The 25,000-nt window shown below is 35.0% G+C and overlaps 1 protein-coding gene across 1 annotated transcript in view; it reads right to left on the bottom strand.

Moving 5' to 3' along the window:
- The window catches only part of LOC145260321 (actophorin-like), a 52,451-nt gene extending 39,721 nt beyond the window's left edge, over positions 1-12,730 (bottom strand). Inside the window, exon 1 of the mRNA XM_080118209.1 lies at positions 12,486-12,730. Coding sequence (XP_079974335.1) covers positions 12,486-12,488 — 3 coding nt within the window. The 5' untranslated portion in view covers positions 12,489-12,730. The remainder of the gene's footprint in view (positions 1-12,485) is intronic.
- Between the last annotated feature and the right edge of the window lie 12,270 nt (positions 12,731-25,000).

The following is a 25,000-nucleotide window of genomic DNA, read 5'->3' as shown; positions in this document are numbered from 1 at the left end:
ATGGTTATGTTTCAAAGTTTTTATCAAAAAAATCTTATTTGGTAAATATAACCATTAACATGATTATGGTAAAAGTGTTTTGTTTTTTGTAAATATCTATAAAAAAAAAAATTAAAAAAGAAAAATCAATATTTTATACAATAATGATGATGGTTTGCATAAGATCAAAGTTAAGCGCCATCATGAGTGACCAATTAAAAAATCTAGGCGCTGCATGTAAAACCCAGTCATAGTGGCCTCAAAAATCAAGAGCCGGCTACCAATCTTCGGTATTTTTTTTTAAATTTATTTTTTTTTAAACATGTTTTTCACCTGTGATCAATCAAAAAACAAAATCAAGTATCTGAATACACACGTGCATGCAGGGTGTTACATGTATCGTCGCCACATTTCAGGAATGGTTATCTATGGTTGTCTTATGTTTAACTTTGGCAAAATAAACTTTCCATTCATTAATCAAAGATTTTGCAGAGTTCAAGATTTTATCGGAGAGAATTTACTCGGTATCTTTACTGTAGTTTGATTTAATTTTTGATTTACTAACTTCCTAATAAATGGCTAAGCAACGGACAGAGGCATCGGCAATATTTAGCCTTGTCCATATTGATTTCAGAGACCGTTTCTCCCGCTCAAAAACGTAACGTCAGCTTACATTGTTTTTGTCCAACGTTGTTCTGCCTCAAATCACACCACCCATCTGTGAGTACAACTATTTCCAGCTAGGTCATTCTGACATGTACTAATGTGACCCTTATCAAAATCTACACTAGCTAGCTTAATTGCTATTATGTGTAACACATTTAACTTGTATAACAAAACAGCTCCTCCTAATTAAAAGTCAGGTTTCATAAATTTGTATCATAGGAATTCTAATTTGGCAAATTAGAACATGACACTTTGGAATCAGATGACATTAGATCTGTATTATAAATAAAAATATAAAGATATCTATAAATAATTTTTTTTTTTCTCATTCTCCAAGTTAAAGTCTGGTTTTAAAGTTTAGAAAAATTGCGATTTTTTTTTTTTTTTTTTTTAAATATACAAAACTTACTGTCGATTTTCCCAAATCCCAAGTCTGTAGACCGAAAATTGACAGTTATTTGGTATGGAAGTGTACACACAGACAGAGACATTTTCACTTTTATAGATATTTATATACAGTTGAAAAAATTAGTTCAATCAGGTTTCATCATTGCATTTCTCTACCATTCTCCCTCAAGTCAGTACTGTATGCTAATCAATCATGTTTATGATTAGATGCAGCACTCCTTTGATAGTATAATGCCCAAATATGTGTTCAGGGACTAATGTCCATCAGAATTGGCTTATTTTCTCAAGTTACAGATGCAGCTGGATGCTCTACTTATAGCTTCTCTATAGCCCATTCCTCCACACATTCATGTTCCCAACCCTGGCTCCCAGATAGTGAACACCAGCAAGCTTCACTTCTAGACCTATTCCTTACCACAGTACATGAGGATTGTGTAACCAATACCTACAGTCCACTCGGAAATGCAGACAACCTAGTGGTATCAGTAGACGTCACACTCAAATCCCAACCCCAAAGTGAGGAGCCACTGCTCAAAACAAGGTACTATAAAAGGGTTAACTGGGAAGCCATCAGAGAACAGATGCCTCATGGACCAATATCTTCTCTCCCTGCTGAACAGAGTGCAAATGAAATGCAACGTGGGCATTGAAGCACATGTCCTCACACGGAAGTATTATTCCAAAGGGAATCCAAGAACCATTATTATTCCTGATATTCATCAATGGAGTTAGAGATGGGTATATTTGCTGATGATACAACACTATAAACAAGCATGAAGGAAAAACAGATGTACACAAGACAATAGCCGACTCATTCGAAAATGACCTCTAGACAGGGGATGTAAATGGATGGTGATATTTAATGCAAGCAAGACTAAACTGCTCTCCTTTAACAATTACGTACAAACGTTAATATATGGATGACAGTCTGAGGAGGGGGAAAAGTCTGACACCCCCTACCTCTTTTTACTCTCATGACTTCATTTTGAAACAGCGTTTTGATTTGCTGAAATTTTGGCCTTCCGTATATTAGTGTTTACAACCTGTGTTAGAAATTTCAGAATGCAAGGGCTATAACTGCTGGATTATTTGACCAATGAAATTGCATTGTTTCAGTTGCTGCGGAGGATTCAGGAATTGGCGGGAATATTGTGTTTCTTCGAACAGATTTCAATTCCGTGTCGAACAAAGCTGACGCGTGTTATCTCGCTCCGTGCCAAATGAACTAAGGCAGGGTTCTATTCCTTTTGTTATCTCCGCTCATTTAAATGCGGATACAAGCCTGAGGCAAAAATGTTCTATGGACTAATTACTTCATTATCATTGCCCGCAGGAGGGCATACTTTATTATGGAACATCGATCGCAATGTGCGTTGTTCTTATTGACCGGTCTGGAAGGATTTTGAGAACCCTGAACCATTTCTACAAGCGGCCGGATTCAACCAGCATCTTCCACAAGAAAACTACCTTCGCCTTTCGAGGCATGAACTACCTGCCATTTGGCTGAAGCTAAAGAGGGCACTCTTTTGCAATATGGACTCATTTTTACGTTTCTTGTAAATAAAATATTCTTGGAATTAAGGTGAGCCTTGTTGCTTTTCTGAGTGTCTCTTTCATTCTGCCAAAGGCAAAAATGAGTAAGAGAATTTCGTACACCTGTTATCGACTGCGTTTTGCCGAATGGCACAATTACTTGCTTTTTGAGGGCTAATTAAGCTGTTTATTCAGCTCGAAAACCATAGTGTTTACCAATGTATTGGAAAATTCAAGATGGCGCCCGACTCTTTAACACGGTAAGTTCAGGAAAAGATGTTATAAATAATAAACTAGACAAAATACTGTCAGAAATTCGCTCAATATATGTTACCGTGACATATATTCGGCGTTTTTTTTTAGTATTTTGTCTAGTTTATTATTTATAACACCTTTTCCAAACTTACCATGTTAAAGAGAGTGTCGGGTGCCATTTTGAATTTTCCAATACATCGGTAAACACTATGTTTTTCGAGCTGAATAAACATGTTACATTGAATAAAAACACAAAAAAATGTATCCTGTTTGGTAGAAAAGTAACTTATCTTGCCTTTGATAATATTTATTTGTTATATTTGTTTTTTGACAACTTTTTCGAATCTATGTGTACAGTAATACAAACCCTAACATGTTTATTCAGCTCGAAAACAGTGTTTACCGATGTTGGAAAATTTAAAATGGCACCGAACTCTGCTGAACACGGTAAGTTTGTGAAAAGGAGTTAAAAATAAAAAATATACAAAATACTGTTAGAAACTCAACGTTACTGTGATATGGGCTGACATTCGGCGAGGTTTTAACAGTATTTTGTATATTTTTTTTATTATTTTAACTCATTTTCAAACTTACCGGGTTCAGAGTCAGGCGCCATTTTAAATTTTCAAATACATAGGTAAACACTTTTTTCGAGCATGTTAAAAAAAAAAAAAAAGTTAGGTAGAAAAGTACCTTGTCTTTGATAAGGTTATATTTGTTTTGTTTTTTGGTAAATGTTACTCAACGCCACAACAGAACCCCGACCATTCTAATTAGGTTTTTTAGGGGTATTTGAGGTCACTGACAACGAATCTGATAATCAAACCCATTGCAAATTTACTGTTTGCATGGTATGAAGCCCTAGACCGTTGGACTATTGTGCCATTCTTACATGATACGTTCGTGTGAGAAGTAGGGTGTCATATCGCGTAGGAATCTTTAAGCGGTCATTTAAAATAAAGTTAAAAAAGTGGTTTATTTCTTTTTTTTTGTCTTAGTTTGGGTTTGTATTACTGTACACACAGATTCGAAAAAGTTGTCAAAAAACAAATATATAACAAATAAATGTTATCAAAGGCAAGATAAGTTACTTTTCTACCAAACTGGATATATTTTTCGTGTTTTTATTCAATGTAACATGTTCATTCAGCTCGAAAACCATACAGTGTTTACCGATTTATTGGAACATTCAAGATGGTGTCTGATTCTCTCTTTAACACGATAAGTTTGGGAAAAGTTAAAATACCGTTAAAAACTCGCTCAATATGTTATCGTGACATAGGTTGACATATATTCGGCGGGGTTTAATAGTATTTTGTATAGTTTTTTATTTATAACACCTTTTCCCAAACTTACCGTGTTAAAGAGGGTGTGAGACGACTGAGACGCCATCTTGAATTTTCCAATACATCGGTAAACACTGCATGTTTTTCGAGCTGAATAAACATGTTACACTGAATAAAAACACGAAAAATGTATCCAGTTAGGTAGAAAAGTAACTTATCTTGCCTTTGATAACATTTATTTATATATTTGTTGTTTTGACAACTTTTTCGAATCTATGTGTACAGTAATACAAACCCCTTAGTTTTAATGCTTTTCGTTCTTTTTAGGGGGCGGGTATTCCATTAACAGGTGCTTTCCACTGCTTTCTCCAGTTTAACCGTTTTTCCGTACTAATGTGCCGACATTTACCATTTCACAAAAATTCTGTTTACACTGGGGGTGGTGCGTGCTGGGGTTAATACATCTAAAAAAAAAAAAAAACAAATTAGAGTGGTCGGTGTTCTGTTGTGGCGTAAGGTAACATTTACCCCCCCCTCTTTTTTTCAAACCGAATAAATATTTTCCATTAAAAAAAAAAAAAAAAAAAAAAAACACTAAAAACTTATCCAGTTAGGTAGAAAATAATACAAACCCAGAAAATTGCACAACGTAGGCTACCAGCAAAAGGACACTACGATTGTTTAGCAGTGGAATTATGAAGGATAGATGATGTAATTAAAAATTAAACACGTTGGGGGAAAAAACAGTAAATTAAATACGTGTTGTTGTGGGTGCGGTGCGTGTGCGACCATCTTTTAAAAATTCTAACAAAAATGGGTGCGATTTCCATTAAACGGATTAGGTTTCCCGTCGAGAGGGGGGGGGGGAAGAAAAGACGCTACGACTGTATCACAAAATAATGAGAAGTAATTTTTAAAACGGGATAATGGTTCGGAATTGTGATTATACATATAACACACACACACACACGATTAAAATAAATAACGTCGCACCGACGCACCGCACCTCTCTCCATTGTAAGTTTATAGTCCACGTAACTGAAATCCCTTATTTCTATACAGAAGTGTCAAGTGACGTCTTATTTCCGAAGAAGATTGCCTCCCCACGGAACAGTCAGACACCAGGGTCATTTTTTAGTGTGAGGAAAAGGAGCAAATTGTCTCCAAAAATTCTACTCCATTGACAAAACAAGAAATTTAGATAAGTTTTTACGACGTGCCCCCCCCCCCCCGCGTATTTTAAACACCCAACCTCCATGTTAACGGCTTTCGAAATAAACCTCGAAAGCAGTTCTTAACATTATGCCGAGGAGGGGGTGTTTATTCCAAAAGCCGTTCTTAATATGGGTGGTTGAGGGTGTTTATACTACGCTGGGGCAGGCCGTAAAAAAAAAAAATAAAAATAAAAAATGAATAAAATAAATTTAAGTGTAGCAATCTGAATAGATACTACACTTTGGTCTTAGCCAGAAACAATTAGAAAGAGGCTTTTTCAGGGCATTCAACGTGAAACGAACGGTCAGAAGAAAGCCCACTTATCAAGGTCTGGTGACGCCCATGTAAAAAAAAAAAAAAAAAAAAAAAAAAAAACCTAAGACATGTTAACTTGGCGGGATCGGCTTTTCGTTAAGTCGCACTTTGTTTACAAAACCATTCAGCGGAAATGACGTCAGATAAATTTTAAGGTACGAATAACCAACACTTTTTTTTTTTTTTTTTTAAACAAATATGAAACTAGAAGTTTTATTCAATCTTGGGAGTTATAAGAGAATGCCCACCCCCTAAAAATGTGGTTTACACCTTTTTAAAAACTTTTCGACGAACAACACCAGTTTACAGACTTAGGTATCATTAACAGAAAAAAAAAACTGTTGAAAACAATAAATTTACTGACTTACGTTCTAATGCCTTTACCGACGTGTCACGTGATTAAGCCCCCTAAGGATCATTAAATTTATTTTGGTAAATATGCATTTTTGGGTAAAATCCATTGAGAGCGTACGGTGGTTATACGAGAAAATAAAGCTGTGCTGTGTACAGGCTCACAGCCTGTGTACGCATTATAAATGTTTCTTTTCTGTGTCTTATGTTATACATTAGTACATTAGAGGTCATTTCGAGTTAAAAGTTTATTTACTGCACCCATCTGAACTAGAGAAAAATCATGATTAAAATGTGTATGTCTCGTGTAAATAACTAACGATGAATATCTAATATGGCCGACCAGACGGGTGATCAAAAAGTCAGATCGAGCCTATCGGAAACCGAAATGAGACCAAATTGACAACGCGGAACTTCTAAACAATTTAAACAAATTTTCTACTAATGTAGAATAAATGCAACAACAAAAGAAAACATGGAAAATTATAATTAATTAATTTTCAAATGTTTTCATTATTTTAAAGTTTTTGGCGGATGTTAACAATCCTGCCACTTTTCAAAAATCGCTAAAAAAGACACTTGCAGTTTCGCCAACGCGAGAAATACGAATTTAATTTTTTTTGTCATTAAATTGTAAGGTGAAAGAATGTCTGCAAAAGTACCAAAACACGGAGCGTTTAAATACTTTCAGTGTCATGATGCATGCGTAGGTCGTCCGCCATATTTTTAGCGATTTCTGAAAAGTGGCAGGATTGTTAACTCCCGCCGTTTTTATTATTCAAAAAAAATAAAAGGTACCCATTTTTGTTTATCGCTACAAGTGCTAATCTGGACTTGCACCAATTTTGTTAATAATTACCTATAACTATAACCCCCCTCCCCCTCCCAGTTATCAATTTGGTCTCATTTCGTTTTCCGGTACGCTCGATCTGACTTTGAGATCACCCGTCTGGTCGGCCATATTAGATATTCAAATTAGTTATTTACGAGACATATACAGACAGCTCCAGTCGGGTTTGTTGCTTAAAAAAAAAAAAAAAAAAAAAAAAAGTGTCGCGGACTAGAATTATGTACAATAACACGAAGAAAAAATGTTTTTGGGTAATAGTTTAATGGCCACCACTCCACTAGCAGTATCAGAATTTTTGTAGGAATTTTTGACACCCCTAACACGAAACTGCGAATACAATATAAAAATCTCGTAATTTCTCTGTTAAAAGTGGGTTATTTATTTTCTTTATGGATTATACTTCCAAAATAAACTATTACAGTTGTTTTAAAAGTAATAAAAATATTTTTATTTTTTTTTTTAAACAGTAATGAATTTTCCGAACTCAATATTTTTCAATTTTTAAACTCAATATTTTTAAATTTTTAAATTTTAAAAATCTATCAAAATTTTTCTATTGATTCTATTTTTACGATATTTTCAGGGTCAATGTGAAATTTTATGTTCTTTCCAATAAACCGAATATAATATTTTAGACAAACGTTTTTTTTAAATTCACGCCCCCCCCCCCCATTTTGAAATGTCTATTAAAAAGTAAATAATTAATTTATGTTTAATAGGTTTATATATCACAAATTGAAGAGAAAAGGTCAATAAATAATATATTCAAATTTAAAACAAAAAAAAAAAATCAGTTTTTTAGAAATTTACCTGTAAAGTCCGAAGTTTAAAACCTTATTTTATAAGAACACATTTTTTCTTTTTGTCTTTTTTTTTTTTTTTTTAATGAAACCTTGGTCCTTGCTCCTTTAATTGAAAAAAAAATTAGGGCTTGAATTACATTTTTCGAGGAGTTATAAGCTTAGAAAGATAGGGGGTCGAATAATTTACGCCTCTCATTTTGAAATGTCTATTAAAAAGTAAATAATTAATTTATGTTTAATAGGTTTATATATCACAAATTGAAGAGAAAAGGTCAATAAATAATATATTCAAATTTAAAACAAAAAAAAAAATCAGTTTTTTAGAAATTTACCTGTAAAGTCCGAAGTTTAAAACCTTTTTAAAAAAAAAAAACACATTGTTTTGTTTTGTTTTTTTTTTAAATAAAACCTTGGTCCTTACTCCTTTAATTGAAAAAAAAAATTAGGGCTTGAATTACATTTTTCGAGGAGTTATAAGCTTGGAAAGATGGGGTGGAATTATTCACTATTTTCACGAAATTTCTGACACTGCTACCACTCCACCACCATGTTTCTTGCCATGCAAGACAGCCGGCAGGGCAACACACTGCGCATTTAAAATTTATGCAAAAGTTTCGTTTTGTCCGTCTCATAAATACCTGGCTAGGTATTGCTGCATGAATTCTGCTCGAATACCAGCCGCTTAATCCACTATTTTACGTCTAGTCACATTCGTTCTACATTTTGTGTGTTGATGCTGGGATCCTGAGGGTGCACGCTGCAGTGTGTAAAATGCCGGTCGAGGTTAGTATATGCCTTCCAACAATCACTGAAAATTATTGAGCCCGGAAGGATAAACTTGTGCACCAACGGAATCAGAGTTTTGGCGTCCCGTTTTTCATCTGGGCAGTCAACGCGACGACGAAACATTTTGAAATTCTTTCAATTCCGCCGAAAAGCCATATCTGACTAGACATCCTTCCTACTTTCGGCGCACGATAAGGGCTTCGATTTCAACAGCTATCCCATCGCCTCCATTGGGTTCCTGGTTGTTAAGCCAGTCCTCACAGACCTCGGAACAGAAGGATCGCCAATCAACTGAGGAGTGGTGACTGGTGCGAAATGTCCAGATTCTCGCGTACTGTCTGATGGTTACACAGTGCTTAAAATGATTGACGAACATTACTTTCCACGCTGGCAATGAATGTTCCCGTTTCGGCGACAATGAGACCGCAATATTTTCTTTTTGATTTTCCCACTTGTGTAGTGCGTGCACCTGAGGTGCACTTGCACTGCACCTCCAGATTCGTTTACCTTCTCAAAACGAACACTCATTTTTGCATTTCGGACAGTTAACGCTTGTCGGCAAAACGCCACGTTTTCAATTGCCTGCTCGTGTCTTTACTGTGTCAAAATATTTGTTGCTACAACTGTAGCAGGAATCTACAGTATTATGTTAAAATCCCTTTACAGAAGAAAAGGGAAATAAATGTATGAAAACAAAAACTTTTGCACAGAAAAGAGTAAGAAAATTTCTTTAGGATTTAATTTCGCGTGGTTAGTTTGCAGTAAATGCTGAAACTAAAGAAAAAGAAATCGTCTGCTACAATCACTGACAATTTCTGCGCATGCGCATCCACTTCATCGTAGACAAAAAAAAAAAAAAATGGCGGCCAGATTATTCCTTTCATCGTAACCACGGGCTAATGCATGTGTCAGTTTTGCTCATAATTCTAGTCTGCGACACTTAAATTTTTTTTTTTTTTTTTAAGCAGCAGACCCGACGTGAGCTGTAAACAGTTGGATATTAAAAAAAAAAAAAAAAAAAAAAAAAAAAAAAAAACTTAAGGTAAATATTCGGGTGGTTCCCCATCCCCAGTGCACTTTCAAAAGTTTAATTTCCGACGAGTCTAAAAAGGTCGATTAAAAAAAAAACTAAATCATTAGTACGCTAATTATTTAGAGCTTTTTTTTTTGGTGGCAAGAATTTTCTATTAGAGTTGTGGACAAGGGTTTCCATTGCTTCTAACAAAAAAAAAAAAAAAAAAAAAAAAAAACCCGCGCCACCCGACCCATAACCCCACCCTCGAAGAATTTCTTCGCACTGGTACCAAATTTGGGCTTTGCCTTTTGTTTCAGGAAATTTAGAAACGAATTACAGGCGGCAATTGCAAAGGCAATTTCTTTAAGAAAAACAAAAGCGAATAAAGTTTTTAGCAAAAGAAAATATATACTAGAATAGATTTAAAACTAAAATTCTAAAAAGGAAAATTTACGCTTAATTCTTGAAAACTCATAAAGGGGGGGGGGTACAGTTTGCCGTAAAACGATTCTCCTTCGTTCGAAATTCCGTAAAAGGCGAAACCAAAAGATTTTGGCGAACGAATGGTCGAACATTCGAGATATGAAGGAGAATTAACTCCGTTGATAAAAATTAAACAGTTCAGTCATTTTATTAGTTGAAAATCCGAAGAGAAATCTATCGAAATAAACATTTATAAAGGAGGGGGGGGGCACATCGAATTATCTAGAATTGCTTTTTTTTTTACGTTAGAAATTTAAAAACTTTTAAAGTTTAATGGATATGTTAATTTCTTTGTAAAGACAGAATTTCAGAGTTTATTTTTTAACGATTGCATCTTGTTAAACAAACGTTATGTTTAAGTTTAGCTTTAAAAGCTACTATTGAAAGATGGCAACTGAATTTTTTTAGTAATTTTATAAAAAACCCATTAAATGTAGGCATCTTTATAGTATAAAGAGAAACCAAAATTCAAATATATAATTAAATGTTACCAAAGGCAAGATAAGTGACTCTTCTACATAACGGGATACCTTTTTTGGGAGATTTTAAGGAGTACCGAAATAATGTAGATTACAAAAATGCTGTTATACTGTTTTTAGTCCATTTAATGAGATCCTAATACAACCATTTTCTAGGATAAAAAAATAATTCTGAATTGAATAGATGCTAGAAATTCATGGTTACATTTTAAAGTCTAGTTTTCCTACGGCTTCAATATTTAACTGAATCCGGGTTATTACAATCGACAGACGCACGAAAAAGTGGTCGTAAATGAAAAATATAACAAAGGCAAAGTTATTTGGAATTTCCGACAGCGAAAGAGTGAACATCGTGTAGCTCACCATAGTTACTTTACCTATCTGGAAAAGTTTGTAGTGGTTTAGTAAACTGGTTTACTTATTTAAACCGTTTAATCTATTCGAAAAATCATACAGTATCGATATGTGAAAGATAAATGTTGGCATGGCGAGCTGACTGTTACGTGAAGTTTGGAAAAATAGTTAAAACTAAAAAAAATTATACAAAATACAGTGGTGCACACTTACTGATCCGCGCTATTTCTTTAAATCGTATTTCCAAGTTTAAAGTTTTATATATATATTTTTTTTTATTCGATTGTAAGATTAAAGTACAGAATAGGTACAAAATACTCTCCCCATATTAAGAATGGCTTTTTAAATAACATTTCAGCACAGATCAATAAGTGCATGAGTACCGAAAATACTGTTAGAAACCCAAATGTTACAGACATTTCGGCATTATAAATGCAATATGTATGTGTGAAGAAATCCTGACCGATCGGGTTGTTTCTTGGAAGTTGTGCAATAACACGAAATATTTTTGGAATTTTCTGTATTAGTTTTTTTTTTTTTTTTTTTTTTTTTTATTTGATTTTAGTCGGACAGGACCGCAGCAAGCGTCGGGGGGGGGGCGACTTTGCTTGAAATTCAAAATAAAATTTCAAATAGTTTTCAAAATTATATTTTTATATTATTTGGTGTTGGTTAGAGATCAGCTTCCATGGCGGCCCATATTGGCTCGACAGTTATAACAGTCGAAAGACAATCGCATCAGGAGAAAATCTGATTTTTGAAAGAAAACGATAAAGTTATCCTGTAGTTCATTTGTAATTGTGTTAAAAAAAAAAAAAAATGTACATGTAACACTGTTACATGTACATTTTTTTTTTTTTATTTGGTGTTGGTTAAGATCGAGTCGACAAATCGAGTTTTAAATGTGGTTTTAAGTCAAATTGTCATGTCGAAATTTGAAAAAAAAATATTATGAGGAAAAAAAAATCAACCATTATAGTGACAAATTTATGCCCCCTTTATTCGCAATCTTCAAGGTGTTCACATCTAGGAAAAAGAAAATTTCTTCCAATTTTCTGTAAACTTACTTTTAACGATAATTTTCTACTCGTTGAATTTTCGGTATTTTTGGATATTACTATTTTCGAGATGAGAAGTTTTGCTTAAACCCACATAAAAATTTGATCTGTCAATTATCTTAACAAGCACCATTTCGCCCCATTTTTTTTTTTTCTAATAATGAAACGCAAAGCTTTAGACAAACTTTTGTAAAAGAAAAAATCTATTCGTCGTTTTAACGAGACAATATCGACAGCCATGGGGAGCGATCTAGACACGCGCCTCAGATTTAATAACTTTCACAAAATGTTTACAGTTTAATTAAAAAAAAAAAAAAAAAAAATATTATAATTACTATCCATAACCTCACCATATTATAACCATTCTGTTGATAAAGAAATATTTAACGAGTAAACTTAAAAGTAAGAAAAACTAAAATAAACTCAAGTAAATTTCAAACTACAAAACAATTTTGACGATTAACAAATTAATTCCGATGTGAAAAAAAGACATGCTGGAATGTTTAAGAAAGCTCACAATGAAAGAAAGGGAAAAGGTAAAAAAAAAAAAATGTCCGTTTATTTCTGAGACGAAGATAAAAATACATTTTTTTTCAAAATTAGATTTTCTTTTAAAGCAAAATAGTAATATGTATTATGTCATACTTACCATTTTGAAGGTTTTGTTTGATATATGTATATACTTTTTTTTCTTTCTCTTGCTATTTACCGCTGTGACTAGTTAATGCCTGCGAGAAAGATTTGATAAAGACAGAGGAAGGAGAAAGACCTACTTTATACTGACGCTGAATTACTACGCCGGGACGAGCAACAGGCGAAGCACGCATGCACTTATTCCAACCAGAAAAAAGAGGAGAGTCCGATTACGGGAAATAATCCAGCAACTTCAGGAGTGCTTATTTGGAATTAAACCTAATTTCAAACCAAAAATCTTAAAAAAAAAAAATGGGCGGGCCTGAACGAAAATCACCCCACCCCGATATATTAGTGTCCAATCAATAATAATCCATTAAAAAAATTGCAAAAAAAACAAAAACAAAAAACAAAGAAAAACGGGAGTCGTTCTTAACATCGGGAGGGTGGGGCCGGTGGGGGTGTTTATTCCGAAAGCCGTTCTCGGGTTGGCGGGATGGGATGGGGTGTGATTCTCATTCAATCCCGCCAAATAGGGTATTTTTTTTAACGATCTAACCCAGCGTAGTTAACTTCCTAAAAAAGAAATAAAAATCTACTTTTTTTTTTTTTTAGCTAATACGTTCTAACGGCATTTAAAGACATTATGAAAAAGGAAGCTAAAAATAAACTAAAAATTTAACATTTTAGAGTGAGGATCACTTTCCTATATAAATTTAACATAAAATGAGCACCCACTTCTTGACTACATAGCGGTAAAAGGACATGTAATCGTTAGCATTTTTTTCAAGTTTGGTGGCGGGAGGGGAAACACGTAGAAACAATTCAAACAATGAGGGGGAGGGGGGGATTTAATAAACTATGCTGGCTGGGCTAGTTCATAAAATAATACCGAAACTATGAGATACATCCATCCATCGTTGAACGAAAATGTCATATTCCAAAAATTACGTAAACTGATCGATCAGGTGCTTATTTAGAATTAAACCTATTTTCAAAAGAAAAATACAGAAATAATTTTTTAAAAATAAAAAAAAAACTTTGTGTGATATATGTACGCTACGCATCATGGAACGAAGATATCATATTCCAAAATTCACCTAAATTGATTAAGTAATTTTTTGGGCGCTTCTACAATATTGGGACGAAATTTCGGAAATCGTAATATTGAATTTCATATGAAAACAATGGTTTTCTATGTATTCCTCGTATTTTTCAGATGATTATATAAAAAAATTACGAAAATCGATGAGGTAGAAAATTATTTATTTAAGAAAATAAAAAATAGAATTTGATGAAAACGATCGTTAAGATACCGGAGAGTTCAAAAAGGAGGTAATTTTCCATTTTGATTTAAACAAGATGGCGACAATTTTCAACTGCTAACATGATTAAAGTTGTTTTGTTTAATAATTCAGTAATACAGGACACAGGTAATTTCGACTGCATAATTTGGAAGCTACTATTGTAACTTATTAGAATTGACAAAAACAAAAGTTAAAACCATTGTTTTATCTGAAAACTCAATTTATCAACTACAAAAACTCGTCCCTATTCTGTAGAAGCATTATTTTTTTAACAAAAAAAAGACACATTTTATGACGAAGCAAAACATTGTTTTGATCCGCCATGTTTTATAAACAAGGGGAGACAATTGAATTCGAACAATCAAGATTAAAACCAGCCATCTAATAGCTACAATTTCCTAGTAAAATCTCTAAAAATCGTAAAAAAATGTTTATATCTTAAAAAAACTACTTGATCAATTTACGTCATTTTTGAAATATGACATTTTCGTTCCGTGACAGGTACATATATTATAAAGTTTTTCCTGCAATATAATTTTTTTTTTTTACAAAATAGGTTTAGTCCTAAATAAGCACCACTTCATGGGTTAAAATAAATAAATAAATAAATAATTCTATACATCTATAAAAGTGAAAGTGTCTCTCTACGTGTGTGTGTGTATGTGTATTTCTCTATCAAACTACTCTGTCAATTTTCAGTCTACAGACTTGAGATTTGACATGAGGTGTATTGAGATTTGGGAAAATCTTTTTAATCAGTTTTCGGTCAGAAATTTGGCTTTCAAGGGGTCAAAGTTCTACGATTTGACCTTTGAAAACTTTACCAAATTCCTCCGCCAATTTGGGATCTTAACACTTGAAATTTTAGATAAAGGTTACTTGGACATGGATCAAGCTTTTTAATTTGATTTGAGCCCAAAACAATAAATGTTAAGGAGTCAAAATTGGGGTCAAAGTTAAAAAGTTTTGACTTCCACTGTCTCTACCAAATTACTCAGCCAATTTTTGGTCTAAACATTTGATATTTTACATAAAGTGTATTCAGACATAGGGCAAACTTTTTAATCGGCTTTCAGCAAAAATTTTGACTGCCAAGGGGTCAAAGTTCAAAAGATTTGACCTTTGCGTCAATTTTTGGTCTAAACATTTGAAATTTTACATAAAGAGTATTCAGACATACAGTAAGCTTTTTAATCAGTTTTGAAGAGAAAATTTGGCTGCTAAGAGGTCAAAGTTAAAAGATTTGACCTTTGCAGACTCTACCAAACTCCTCCGCCAATTTTGGGTCTAAACACTTGAAATTTTAGATGTAGGTTACCTGGACATGAGTCAAACTTTTTAATATCTATAATATAAAGCTGAACGTCTGTGTGTGTGTGTGTGTGTGTGTGTGTGTGTGTGTGTGTGTGTGTGTGTGTGTGTGGTCACGAATAGGCTCCTATATGGTTGACTATTTTTAAAAACTGATTACATATAATGATAGAAGATGTATCGAGGATCAGGAATGGGTATGTTTGATCTGGCAGAATGGTGGTTCATAAAAATTGTGGGGTCTGCGTTCGCGCCTGGCCTCCAAAGTATGGAAATAAAAAATGAAAAAAACAAAAACGTTTGCAAGGGTTTTTGATATAGATGTACATCAGAATACTTTGATAAGTATGTTTCAACTTAAATAGGGATGGTATAATAAAATTGTGGGGTCTGCATTCGCGCCTGTACTCCATGGAAATATGGCACAAACTTTAACAAAGACTTTTCATATCTATTTCCGTAAGTATACTTTGATAATTATGTTTCAGTTTGAAGAAATATGGTATAATAAAATTATTGGTTGTTTGTTTGTGCCTGACCTCCATAGAATGTAAATATGTCACAAAGTTTAACAAGGTTTTTTAAAAGGGGTGAGGGTCCACAATAACACCTTAACTTTAATCTTAATTCACGTTAGCTTTTATTTATTTTTTTGAGTTCAATCAGATTGTGTCGAATAAATTCACCTCATAAATTCACGTTCTTATTAAATGAAAGCCAAAAATAAAGTCGGAACTTTAGACAATTCTCGACACAAATTTTGCATAACTCTGATTTTTTCCTTCTCCACTTGCACGTAGCACTCTTTCGAAAATAGATAAATAGATAAATAATAAAAAATAAGAACGTTGTTATTGTGTCAAAAGAAGGAAAAAATCCTGCTCACGTGATTACGTGTCTTTTTAAAAACATTTACATAACCTTTTTATTTTTATTTATATATCTGTTTAAGCTTTTTTTGTCAGTGTACTAGAAGGAATTCAGTTGATTACAACCCTTTCTGCGTGTTCTTTACATTACAATAGGACAACCCTGAATCTGATGGCGCAATATTACACCGTTCAATACTGTAAAACTGAAACGAAGCTGTTCTGCTTGAAAAGGACGCCATTTTCTTCTTATTCATATTTATATTGATTCTTTGCTTTAAAAAACTAAAGTAATTACGTGTTTACGTTTTTAATATCCCATTTTGCTGTTTCGGATTATTTTACTAAAGTAAGTAAAGCTTCATTATTTTTCAAAACTGTTTTTGTTTCTTTGTTTTTCGATATTCCGTCGATATTATTTAGTAAGAGTGTTTAGCAGAAAAGCCAACAGACGACTACACGAAAAATAAATATATAAGAAATAAATGTTACCATAGTCAATAAAAGTTCAGTTTATGTGTTTCTTTTGTTTTGAAATGGTTCTTAATGCTTGAACTAATTTCAGCAAACCGAGATTAAAACGGAATTGCAGATGATAACTATTTAAATGAATTTTTATATCAACTGCACATGCCAATATTCCTCAAGCACAAAATAACGGAAAAAATTAAAATATGTTTATAAATATTCCTTACATTGACGAAACTCTCTTAAATTATTATCACAGAATGCTCAGGTGCCCCTACTTCAAATTGAAAACGGGGCTCTCCATTTCAAAGTCGCTGCCATTTTAATTTTTTTTAAACCGGTTTGTGAATAAAAAAATTTTTTTCTTACAAACTACTTAAAAATACAAACCAATGAACTTTTCTACCATAAAAGTAACTTTTATTGATTATGATAACATTTATTTCTTGTATATTTATATTATAACATTTTCTCTTTGTAAGGAAACATCATTTTGTTGGTCACTCTTGGCTACGAATGGAAACAAAGTTGATATAAAAAAATATATTTTTGCGAAAATGATCTTTAATTTCATCATATTTTGCTTACGGTAAAATTTTTGAGAATCAAAACCTATCTCTTTCCAACCCCTCCTTTTCATAACCTATCATACCTTCATCAATCACAGTCCATTTTCTGTAGGCTGTTTTTGAACCCAGTCAACGACGGTTACTTCTGCTAGTATGTATATATATATACGTATATATATATATATATATATATGTGTATATATATATGTGTATATATATGTATATATATATGCATATATATATGTATATATATATATATATGTATATATATAGGTATATATATGTATATATATATATATATATATATATATGCATATATATATGCATATATATATATGTATATATATATATATATATATATATATATATATATATATATATATATGTTTCTCTCCGATAGGCTCATAAGAGTAGTGGTTGATGGAAAAAATCAGAGGCCTGCAGTATTAATGCTGGACTCCCTCAGGGGTCAATCCTGGGTCCAACTCTCTTCCTGATCTACATCAATGACCTCCCTAAACACATACTTAAATCATTCGTTGACATCTATGCTGATGACACGATCATCTACAGCAACACATCAAAGGCTGTAAATGACAAAGTTCTCTCTGATTCTCTCTCCTCTGATCTCGAGCGCGTGGTTCAGTGGGGTAAGACATGGCTGGTTACCTTTAATGCATCCAAAACCAAACTCCTATCCTTACATCATCAACGGTCTGATCCCCAGCTGGCATCAATTGGGATGGATGGCTCTCGTCTGGGTGAGGCCCCGTGTTTTGACAAGCTTCTGGGTTTGACCTTTACTCCTGATCTGAAATGGAACACGTACATCAAGTCTGTTGCCAAGGTCGCTGGGAAGATGGTGGGATCCTTCTACCACTCCAGAAGATATCTCCTTACTGATGCAATTCTCTATCTATATAAAAGCCAAGTACGTCCAAGGATGGAATACTGCTGCCATATCTGGGCAGGAGCTGCTAAAAACAGCCTATCCTGCCTTGACAGAGTACAAAATAGACTTTGTGGCTTAGTGGGGGAAGCCCTTTTCTCTACCCTGCAACCTCTCTACCACAGAAGAGACGTTGCGAGCCTATCCTTGTTTTATCGTTATTTCCATGGCAGGTGCTCGTCTGAACTCCAATTTCTGGTCCCCCCTCGCCAATCTTTCACGAAAAACACCCGTCTAGCTGAATCCACTGTGAAAAATTTCCCCTACTCTATATCTGTGCCTAAATCAAAACGTGGATTCCATGAACAAAGTTTCTTTCTTAGCACTGTGGAACTCTGTTCCGTCTGCCTGCTTCCCACCTGAATACAAATTGGATGTGTTCAAGTCCAACGTTAACAAATTCCTAATGAACCGCCCCCTTAAGTAAACACTTCATCAAACCTCCACACTAACGTAATGTACTTGCAATAACCCTTATCCCTGAGTGGCTTCTGGGCTTTGATAAGTGATGACCACTGTGTAAAAAAAAAATATATATATATGTATATATATGTATGTATATATATATGTATGTATATATATATATGTATATATATGTATATATATATGTATATATATATCTATATATATGTATGTATATATATATCTATATATATGTATGTATATATATATATGTATATGTATGTATATATATATGTATATATATGTATGTATATATATATATGTATATATATGTATGTTTATATATGTATGTATATATATATATGTATATATATGTATGAGGGTTGTTGTCTGCTTGTTCTGTGGCAATTGGTTTGCATCAAGTAAGTTATTCAGCAGTTCCAAAAAGTGTGGATGGTCCTACACGAGCCTTCACCACTTAAATCAAGTCCTTTGTGTGGGTTTCGGACAGCCTGTCATAATTTCATTACGAAAACCTCATCCTGTCCTGCAAGAAGTCCACTGTCGATGGAGTGAAAGCGACGGGGACAGGTAAAGGATATTACTGGAAGTCCTCAGCCGGATCTTTGCACAGTGGCGGCTGATGGTAGATGTCCGTTCTAGCACAAACCTGTGAGCAATTGTGCTGTTCGTGTCCTCCATCAGGGACAAAGCAGCCCTATTTAGGGATAGCACTGCTTTCCCTGTGGCGGGGAGGGGGCGATAAAAGGAGCCCTAAAAAATTGCTTGTTCACCACTTAACTTGGCAGCCCGCTGCAGCTGTCTGGTTATCCAGTTACGCAGTCAGAACAATAGAATACGACAAAAAACCTCAACAAAGAATCTCTCAATAAGGTGTTGGAATGTCCGTACCCTCCAGGATAATAATGCTGCACCCGAGCGCAAGACAGCCCTTGTTTCTCTTGAGTTACAGAGGTATGATGTTGACATTGTTGTCTTATGTGAAACTCGCTTGCCTGGGAATTCTCAACTTCGAGAGAAAAAGGGTGGATATGACTTCTTTTGGTCAGGAAAGGCAAAAAATGAACCCTGCCAATCAGGCGTTGGTTTTGCCATTAAGTCCAAGATGGCAAAGTCCTTGTCTTTTCCCAAAGGCATATCTGATCATGTGGCAACTCTTTCCCTAGAGTTAGAAGGAAACACCAGGGTGACGCTAGTTAGTTGTTACGCCCCAACGTTAGCCAGTTCAGATCAAGAGAAGGATGACTTCTACGATATCCTCCGTGATGTCCTCTCCAGAGTTCGACACCATGATAAACTCGTTCTTGCTGGCGATTTCAATGCTCGTGTTGGTAGTGACCATCTGTCTTGGACCGGTGTACTTGGTAAGCATGGCATAGGCAAGGTAAATGCAAATGGTTTACGAGTTCTTACAATCTGTAGGGAGTTTGACCTCTGTATTACCAATACAATATTCCAACAACCTGTGCATCGGAGGACGACATGGATGCATCCTCATTCAAAGGACTGGCATCTTATTGACTTCGTCATAACAAAGCGGAAGCACATGAGTGACTTCAAAATCACTCGCTCTTTCCACACTTCTTGCTATCTTTCGGATCACGCCCTTCTCAGAAGTAAACTGTCGTTGCATGTGCGAAGGCACAGAGTTAAAAAATCAACAGTCCCCAAACGCATTGATGTGCGGCCTCTTAAATTCAGGGAAAAGAGAACTGAGCTCTCCAATAAGCTTGATGAAAACCTTGAGGGTGTTGATGTAACTGATGATGTTGAATCTTCTTGGAAAGCATTGCGAGAAGCAACTCAAGCTGTAGCAGTAGAAGTCCTTGGAATACCGAAAAGAAAACACCAGGATCAGGATTGGTTTGACGAAAGTGACGATGAAGTTAAAGCACTGATTAACCAAATGCACTCATCTCACAAATCTTGGATTGAGGACAAAAACTCAACAGTGAAGCACACAGCCTACAAAAAGTGTAAAGGTGAGGTACAGCGAGCTCTCCGAGCTATGAAAGAACAATGCTGGTACAATAAGGTAATTGCACTGCAGGGAGCTGCTGACAGCAATCATTTTCAGTCCCCCACCCCTAATTTCTGGCTCCCATCTTATCTCGCAATTACTTATAATCGTCACCAACTAACTTCGGAAGAACCCCCCCCCCCATCCGATTTTGTTTTATATCATAAGTTGCTTAAAACGTGATTAGTTAAAGTTCAGAATAAAATCACGCTTTCTCTTAACGGTTAATTTAAAAAAAAAATCTTCTGAACGCTATTAAAGTTAAATTCTTCACTAGTTTGGAGACGGAATGCGTTGTTGTGATAAGTGATTTTCTCTATTAATTCGCACTTTTTATTTTAAGATTCAAATATTAATAACTACATTTTATTTCAGTATTTAATTTATGTATTTCTGTTGTATTAAATGCTAGCTTTAATTTTTTTTTTTTTTTTTTTTTTTTTTCTCGTCCATAAATGTTTATCTACCAAGTTGATCTTAAATATTGTATAATCAATCCATTATATTATCATTTTCAGTCCCCCACCCCTAATTTCTGGCTCCCATCTTATCTCGCAATTACTTATAATCGTCACCAACTAACTTCGGAAGAAACCCCCCCCCCCCCCATCCGATTTTGTTTTATATCATAAGTTGCTTAAAACGTGATTAGTTAAAGTTCAGAATAAAATCACGCTTTCTCTTAACGGTTAATTTAAAAAAAAAAAATCTTCTGAACGCTATTAAAAGTTAAATTCTTCACTAGTTTGGAGACGGAATGCGTTGTTGTGATAAGTGATTTTCTCTATTAATTCGCACTTTTTATTTTAAGATTCAAATATTAATAACTACATTTTATTTCAGTATTTAATTTATGTATTTCTGTTGTATTAAATGCTAGCTTTAATTTTTTTTTTTTTTTTTTTTTTTTTTTTTTCTCGTCCATAAATGTTTATTTATCTACCGAGTTGATTGCAAAAATAGATTACCTAATTGTACTCATTTTTTAGTTCGTGGGAGGGGAATCTATCACCATACTTTCCCTTAAACAGGTCCGTTGGACTTTTATAAGTACAATACTTAATAGTTATTTTTTATTTTTTATTTATTTATTTATTTATTTATTTTATTTTATTTTTTTTTTAATGGAGAGTAGAAAACGCATTGTGGATGCGTTATCGGCAGCTCCTGTTACTCTCGCTTCTTCTTATTTGTCCCTCAGTCCTCATTTTTAAATGAGTGATTTTTCTGACAAAGGGAGAAGAAAAAGCTGTTTTCTAGGTTGGCAGTATTTTTGCGCGAACAGTTGGCAGAGTTGGTGGAAATTTTCTGTTTCTATGTCTATCCTTGTAGCCATGTCACTAGTAAGGGTGCTGGAGGTAAACGTTTTGTCTGGGCTGACGTTATCCGCCTGATAGTCAGGGACCCGAACCTTGGATTAACCACTAAGGAGGCTGTCCTATCAGCAGGTGCAAAGTACTGGGGCTGCTGTATTGCCATTTGGTGAATGGAATCTGGACCATGCAGTAGCTTCTGGTTGGGCCTCTCGATGCCATACTAGTGGGTAATTGTTACGGCTTTACCTTATCATGTGGTACAAAAAAAAAAAAAAAAAATTCTTCGTTTCTTTTTCTCTCTTAGTTTCCCCTCTCTGTCCTGCTCTAAGTAAATCTGTCGACCTAGTCCACAAATTCCAAAATTTCATCATGACAAGTTTCAAGAAAAAATACACGATTAAACCCGGTTCTCCAACTTCCAACGTAGACCCCTACTACCATGTCTCCTTCTCCAACATCAGGGGTCTACGTTCTAACCTTCCAGAGGTTGAAACCCAATTACAGGAGACTAAACCAGACCTTTTATTTTTAAGTGAAACTGGCATTGGACAGGCTATTTCCCTTGATGAGTTTGCAATTACAGGATACTCTAACTTAACTTCTAAATCTGACCCCCAAGATCGCCATGGGCATGGAATATGTGCCTATATTAAAGATAGCTTTCCATGTGGGAGGGACATCTCCAGGGAAGATCCTAACTTACCTTATATGTGCTTCCGGGTTGCTTTAGCTCACACTACTGCATTTATATTTACTCTCTATCGCCCCCACAACAGCGGAGTTACTATCTTTCAAAGCATATCTGAGAAAATTGACCAAGTCCTTTCTACTTATCCTTCAGCTAACATTCACGTATGTGGAGACTTCAATGTTCACAACGTCGAATGGTTGACCCACTCAAACAAGACCGATGATGAGGGGAGGTTCTGTCATGATTTCTCCATTGCCTATGACCTCACTCAGATTGTTCAGGAACCTACCCGTGTGCCCGATAATGACGGCCAGTATGCGAGCCTACTAGACCTTTTTCTCACAACTTGCCCTGAACTATGTTCAGTTTCTGTTCTGTCGCCTCTTGGATCTTCCGACCACTCTGTTGTATCAATTAAGATAAAAATGAAATGTAATAAGTCCCCAGATGTACCTCTTCATCGTACAGTATATCGATACACTAAGGCTGACTGGGATAGCTTCCGTACATTTATATCTGATCTACCTCTGCATTCCATGTTTAAAAAGGATGTGTCCTCTATAGTATTAGACCTAACTGAATGGTTAATTGTAGGTATTGACCATTTCATACCCTCTAAAAAGTTTCAGCAAAAACCTAACAGCCAGCCATGGTTCTCTCCAGAATGTGCTGCTGCCATTGCGCACAGAAATCACTTTTTCCACTGCTTCAAACGTAATAGATGTATGGAAACTAAAGCCGTTTTCAGGACTGCCAGCAACCATTGTAAGAAAGTAATAAGGAATGCAAGAAAGTTGTATGCTCAATCTGTTAAGTCCAAAGTAGCTGAGCAGCGGCTTGGTTCCCACCAGTTTTGGCAAATAGCAAACAGAATCCTGAACAGAAGCGTGTGCTCCATCCCAACTATTATCAATGGATCTGAGGTAATCTCGTCAGCATCAGACAAAGCCAAACTCTTTGTCAAGAACTTTGCAGCTAATTCTACCCTTTGCGACCAAGACCGCCAACCCCCAATATTTCCTCTTGTATCAGAAAACACGCTATGTGATATACGTATATCTGTACGTGATGTTGCCAAACTAATCAAAAACCTTGATTCCAGTAAAGCAACTGGCCCTGATGGTATTCCAATTATAGTACTCAAAAAACTTCAACCTGAACTAGCGCCCATACTTACAAAACTGTTTAAACGTTGTCTTAAGGAGAATAGTTTCCCATCTCCCTGGAAAATCTCATCAGTATGCCCTGTATTTAAGAATTCAGGTGATCGCTCATCCCCCTCTCAGTACAGGCCAATAAGTCTCCTGTGCGTCATGAGTAAGTTGCTAGAATCTGTATTAAATACAGAAGTAATCAAACATCTCAACAAAAATAACCTTCTTAGTGACACTCAATATGGTTTCCGTTCTGCTAGATCTACAGCAGATGTCCTTACAGTTATATCGCATAGGATTAGCAAATCTCTCGACGGTGGCAATCTTTCTAGGGCAATTGCTCTTGACATATCTAAAGCCTTTGATAGGGTATGGCATAAAGGTTTACTTCATAAGATCGCTAGCTATGGTATAGCTGGAAAAGTCTTCTCAATTATTAAATCATTTCTTTCTGATAGATTCATAAGAGTAGTAGTTGAGGGGCAAAAATCAGAAGCTCACAATATTAATGCCGGTGTCCCTCAGGGATCCATCCTGGGCCCAACTCTTTTCCTGATCTACATTAATGATCTTCCAAATCATATCCTTACATCATTTGTAGACATTTATGCTGACGACACTACCATTTATGGTACCACATCTAAGACAGTAAACGAGCAAGTTCTCTCCAATTCTCTCTCCTCTGATCTTGAGCACGTAGTACAATGGGGAAAGGAGTGGCTGGTTACTTTTAATGCATCTAAAACCAAGCTTCTCTCTTTACATCATCAACATTCTAATCCACATTTGTCATCAATTGAAATGAATGGCTCTCGTCTTCAGGAGGCCTCAAGTTTTGACAAGCTTCTGGGCTTGACCATTACTCCTGATCTTAAATGGAACATGTATATCAAATCTGTTGCCAAGGCCGCTGGAAAAATGGTGGGATCTTTCTATCGATCCAGTAGATATCTCACTGCTGATGCTATTCTCTATCTATATAAGAGCCAGGTACGTCCAAGGATGGAATACTGTTGCCACATCTGGGCAGGAGCTGCTAGAAAGAACTTGTCCTGCCTTGATAGAGTTCAAAATAGACTTCGTAGCCTCGTAGGAGATGTCCTTTTCTCCTCCTTGCAACCTCTATCTCACAGAAGAGATGTTGCGAGTTTGTCTCTGATGTATCGTTATTTTCATGGAAAGTGTTCAACTGAGCTTCAATCTATGGTCCCCCCTCGCCAAACTTTCACAAGAAACACTCGTCTAGCTGTAAACACTATCAATAATTTCCCCCACTCTTTATCTGTGCCTAAACCTAAACGTAGATTCCATGAACAAAGCTTCTTTCTTAGAACTGCACGCCTGTGGAATTGTCTTCCGTTTTCCTGCTTTCCGGCTGACTACAATATGGTTTTGTTCAAGTCTAAAGTAAATAAGTTCTTGATGAGCCGTTCCATATAAGTTATTAAATTTAC

The sequence above is a fragment of the Euprymna scolopes genome, chromosome 36, assembly GCF_053919585.1.
Source record: "Euprymna scolopes isolate OS-2025 chromosome 36, ASM5391958v1, whole genome shotgun sequence".
In the NCBI taxonomy this organism is placed as follows: Eukaryota; Metazoa; Mollusca; class Cephalopoda; order Sepiida; family Sepiolidae; genus Euprymna; species Euprymna scolopes.
The sequence above is the reverse complement of the archived record's forward strand: the minus strand, read 5'-3'. Positions and strand labels throughout refer to the sequence as shown.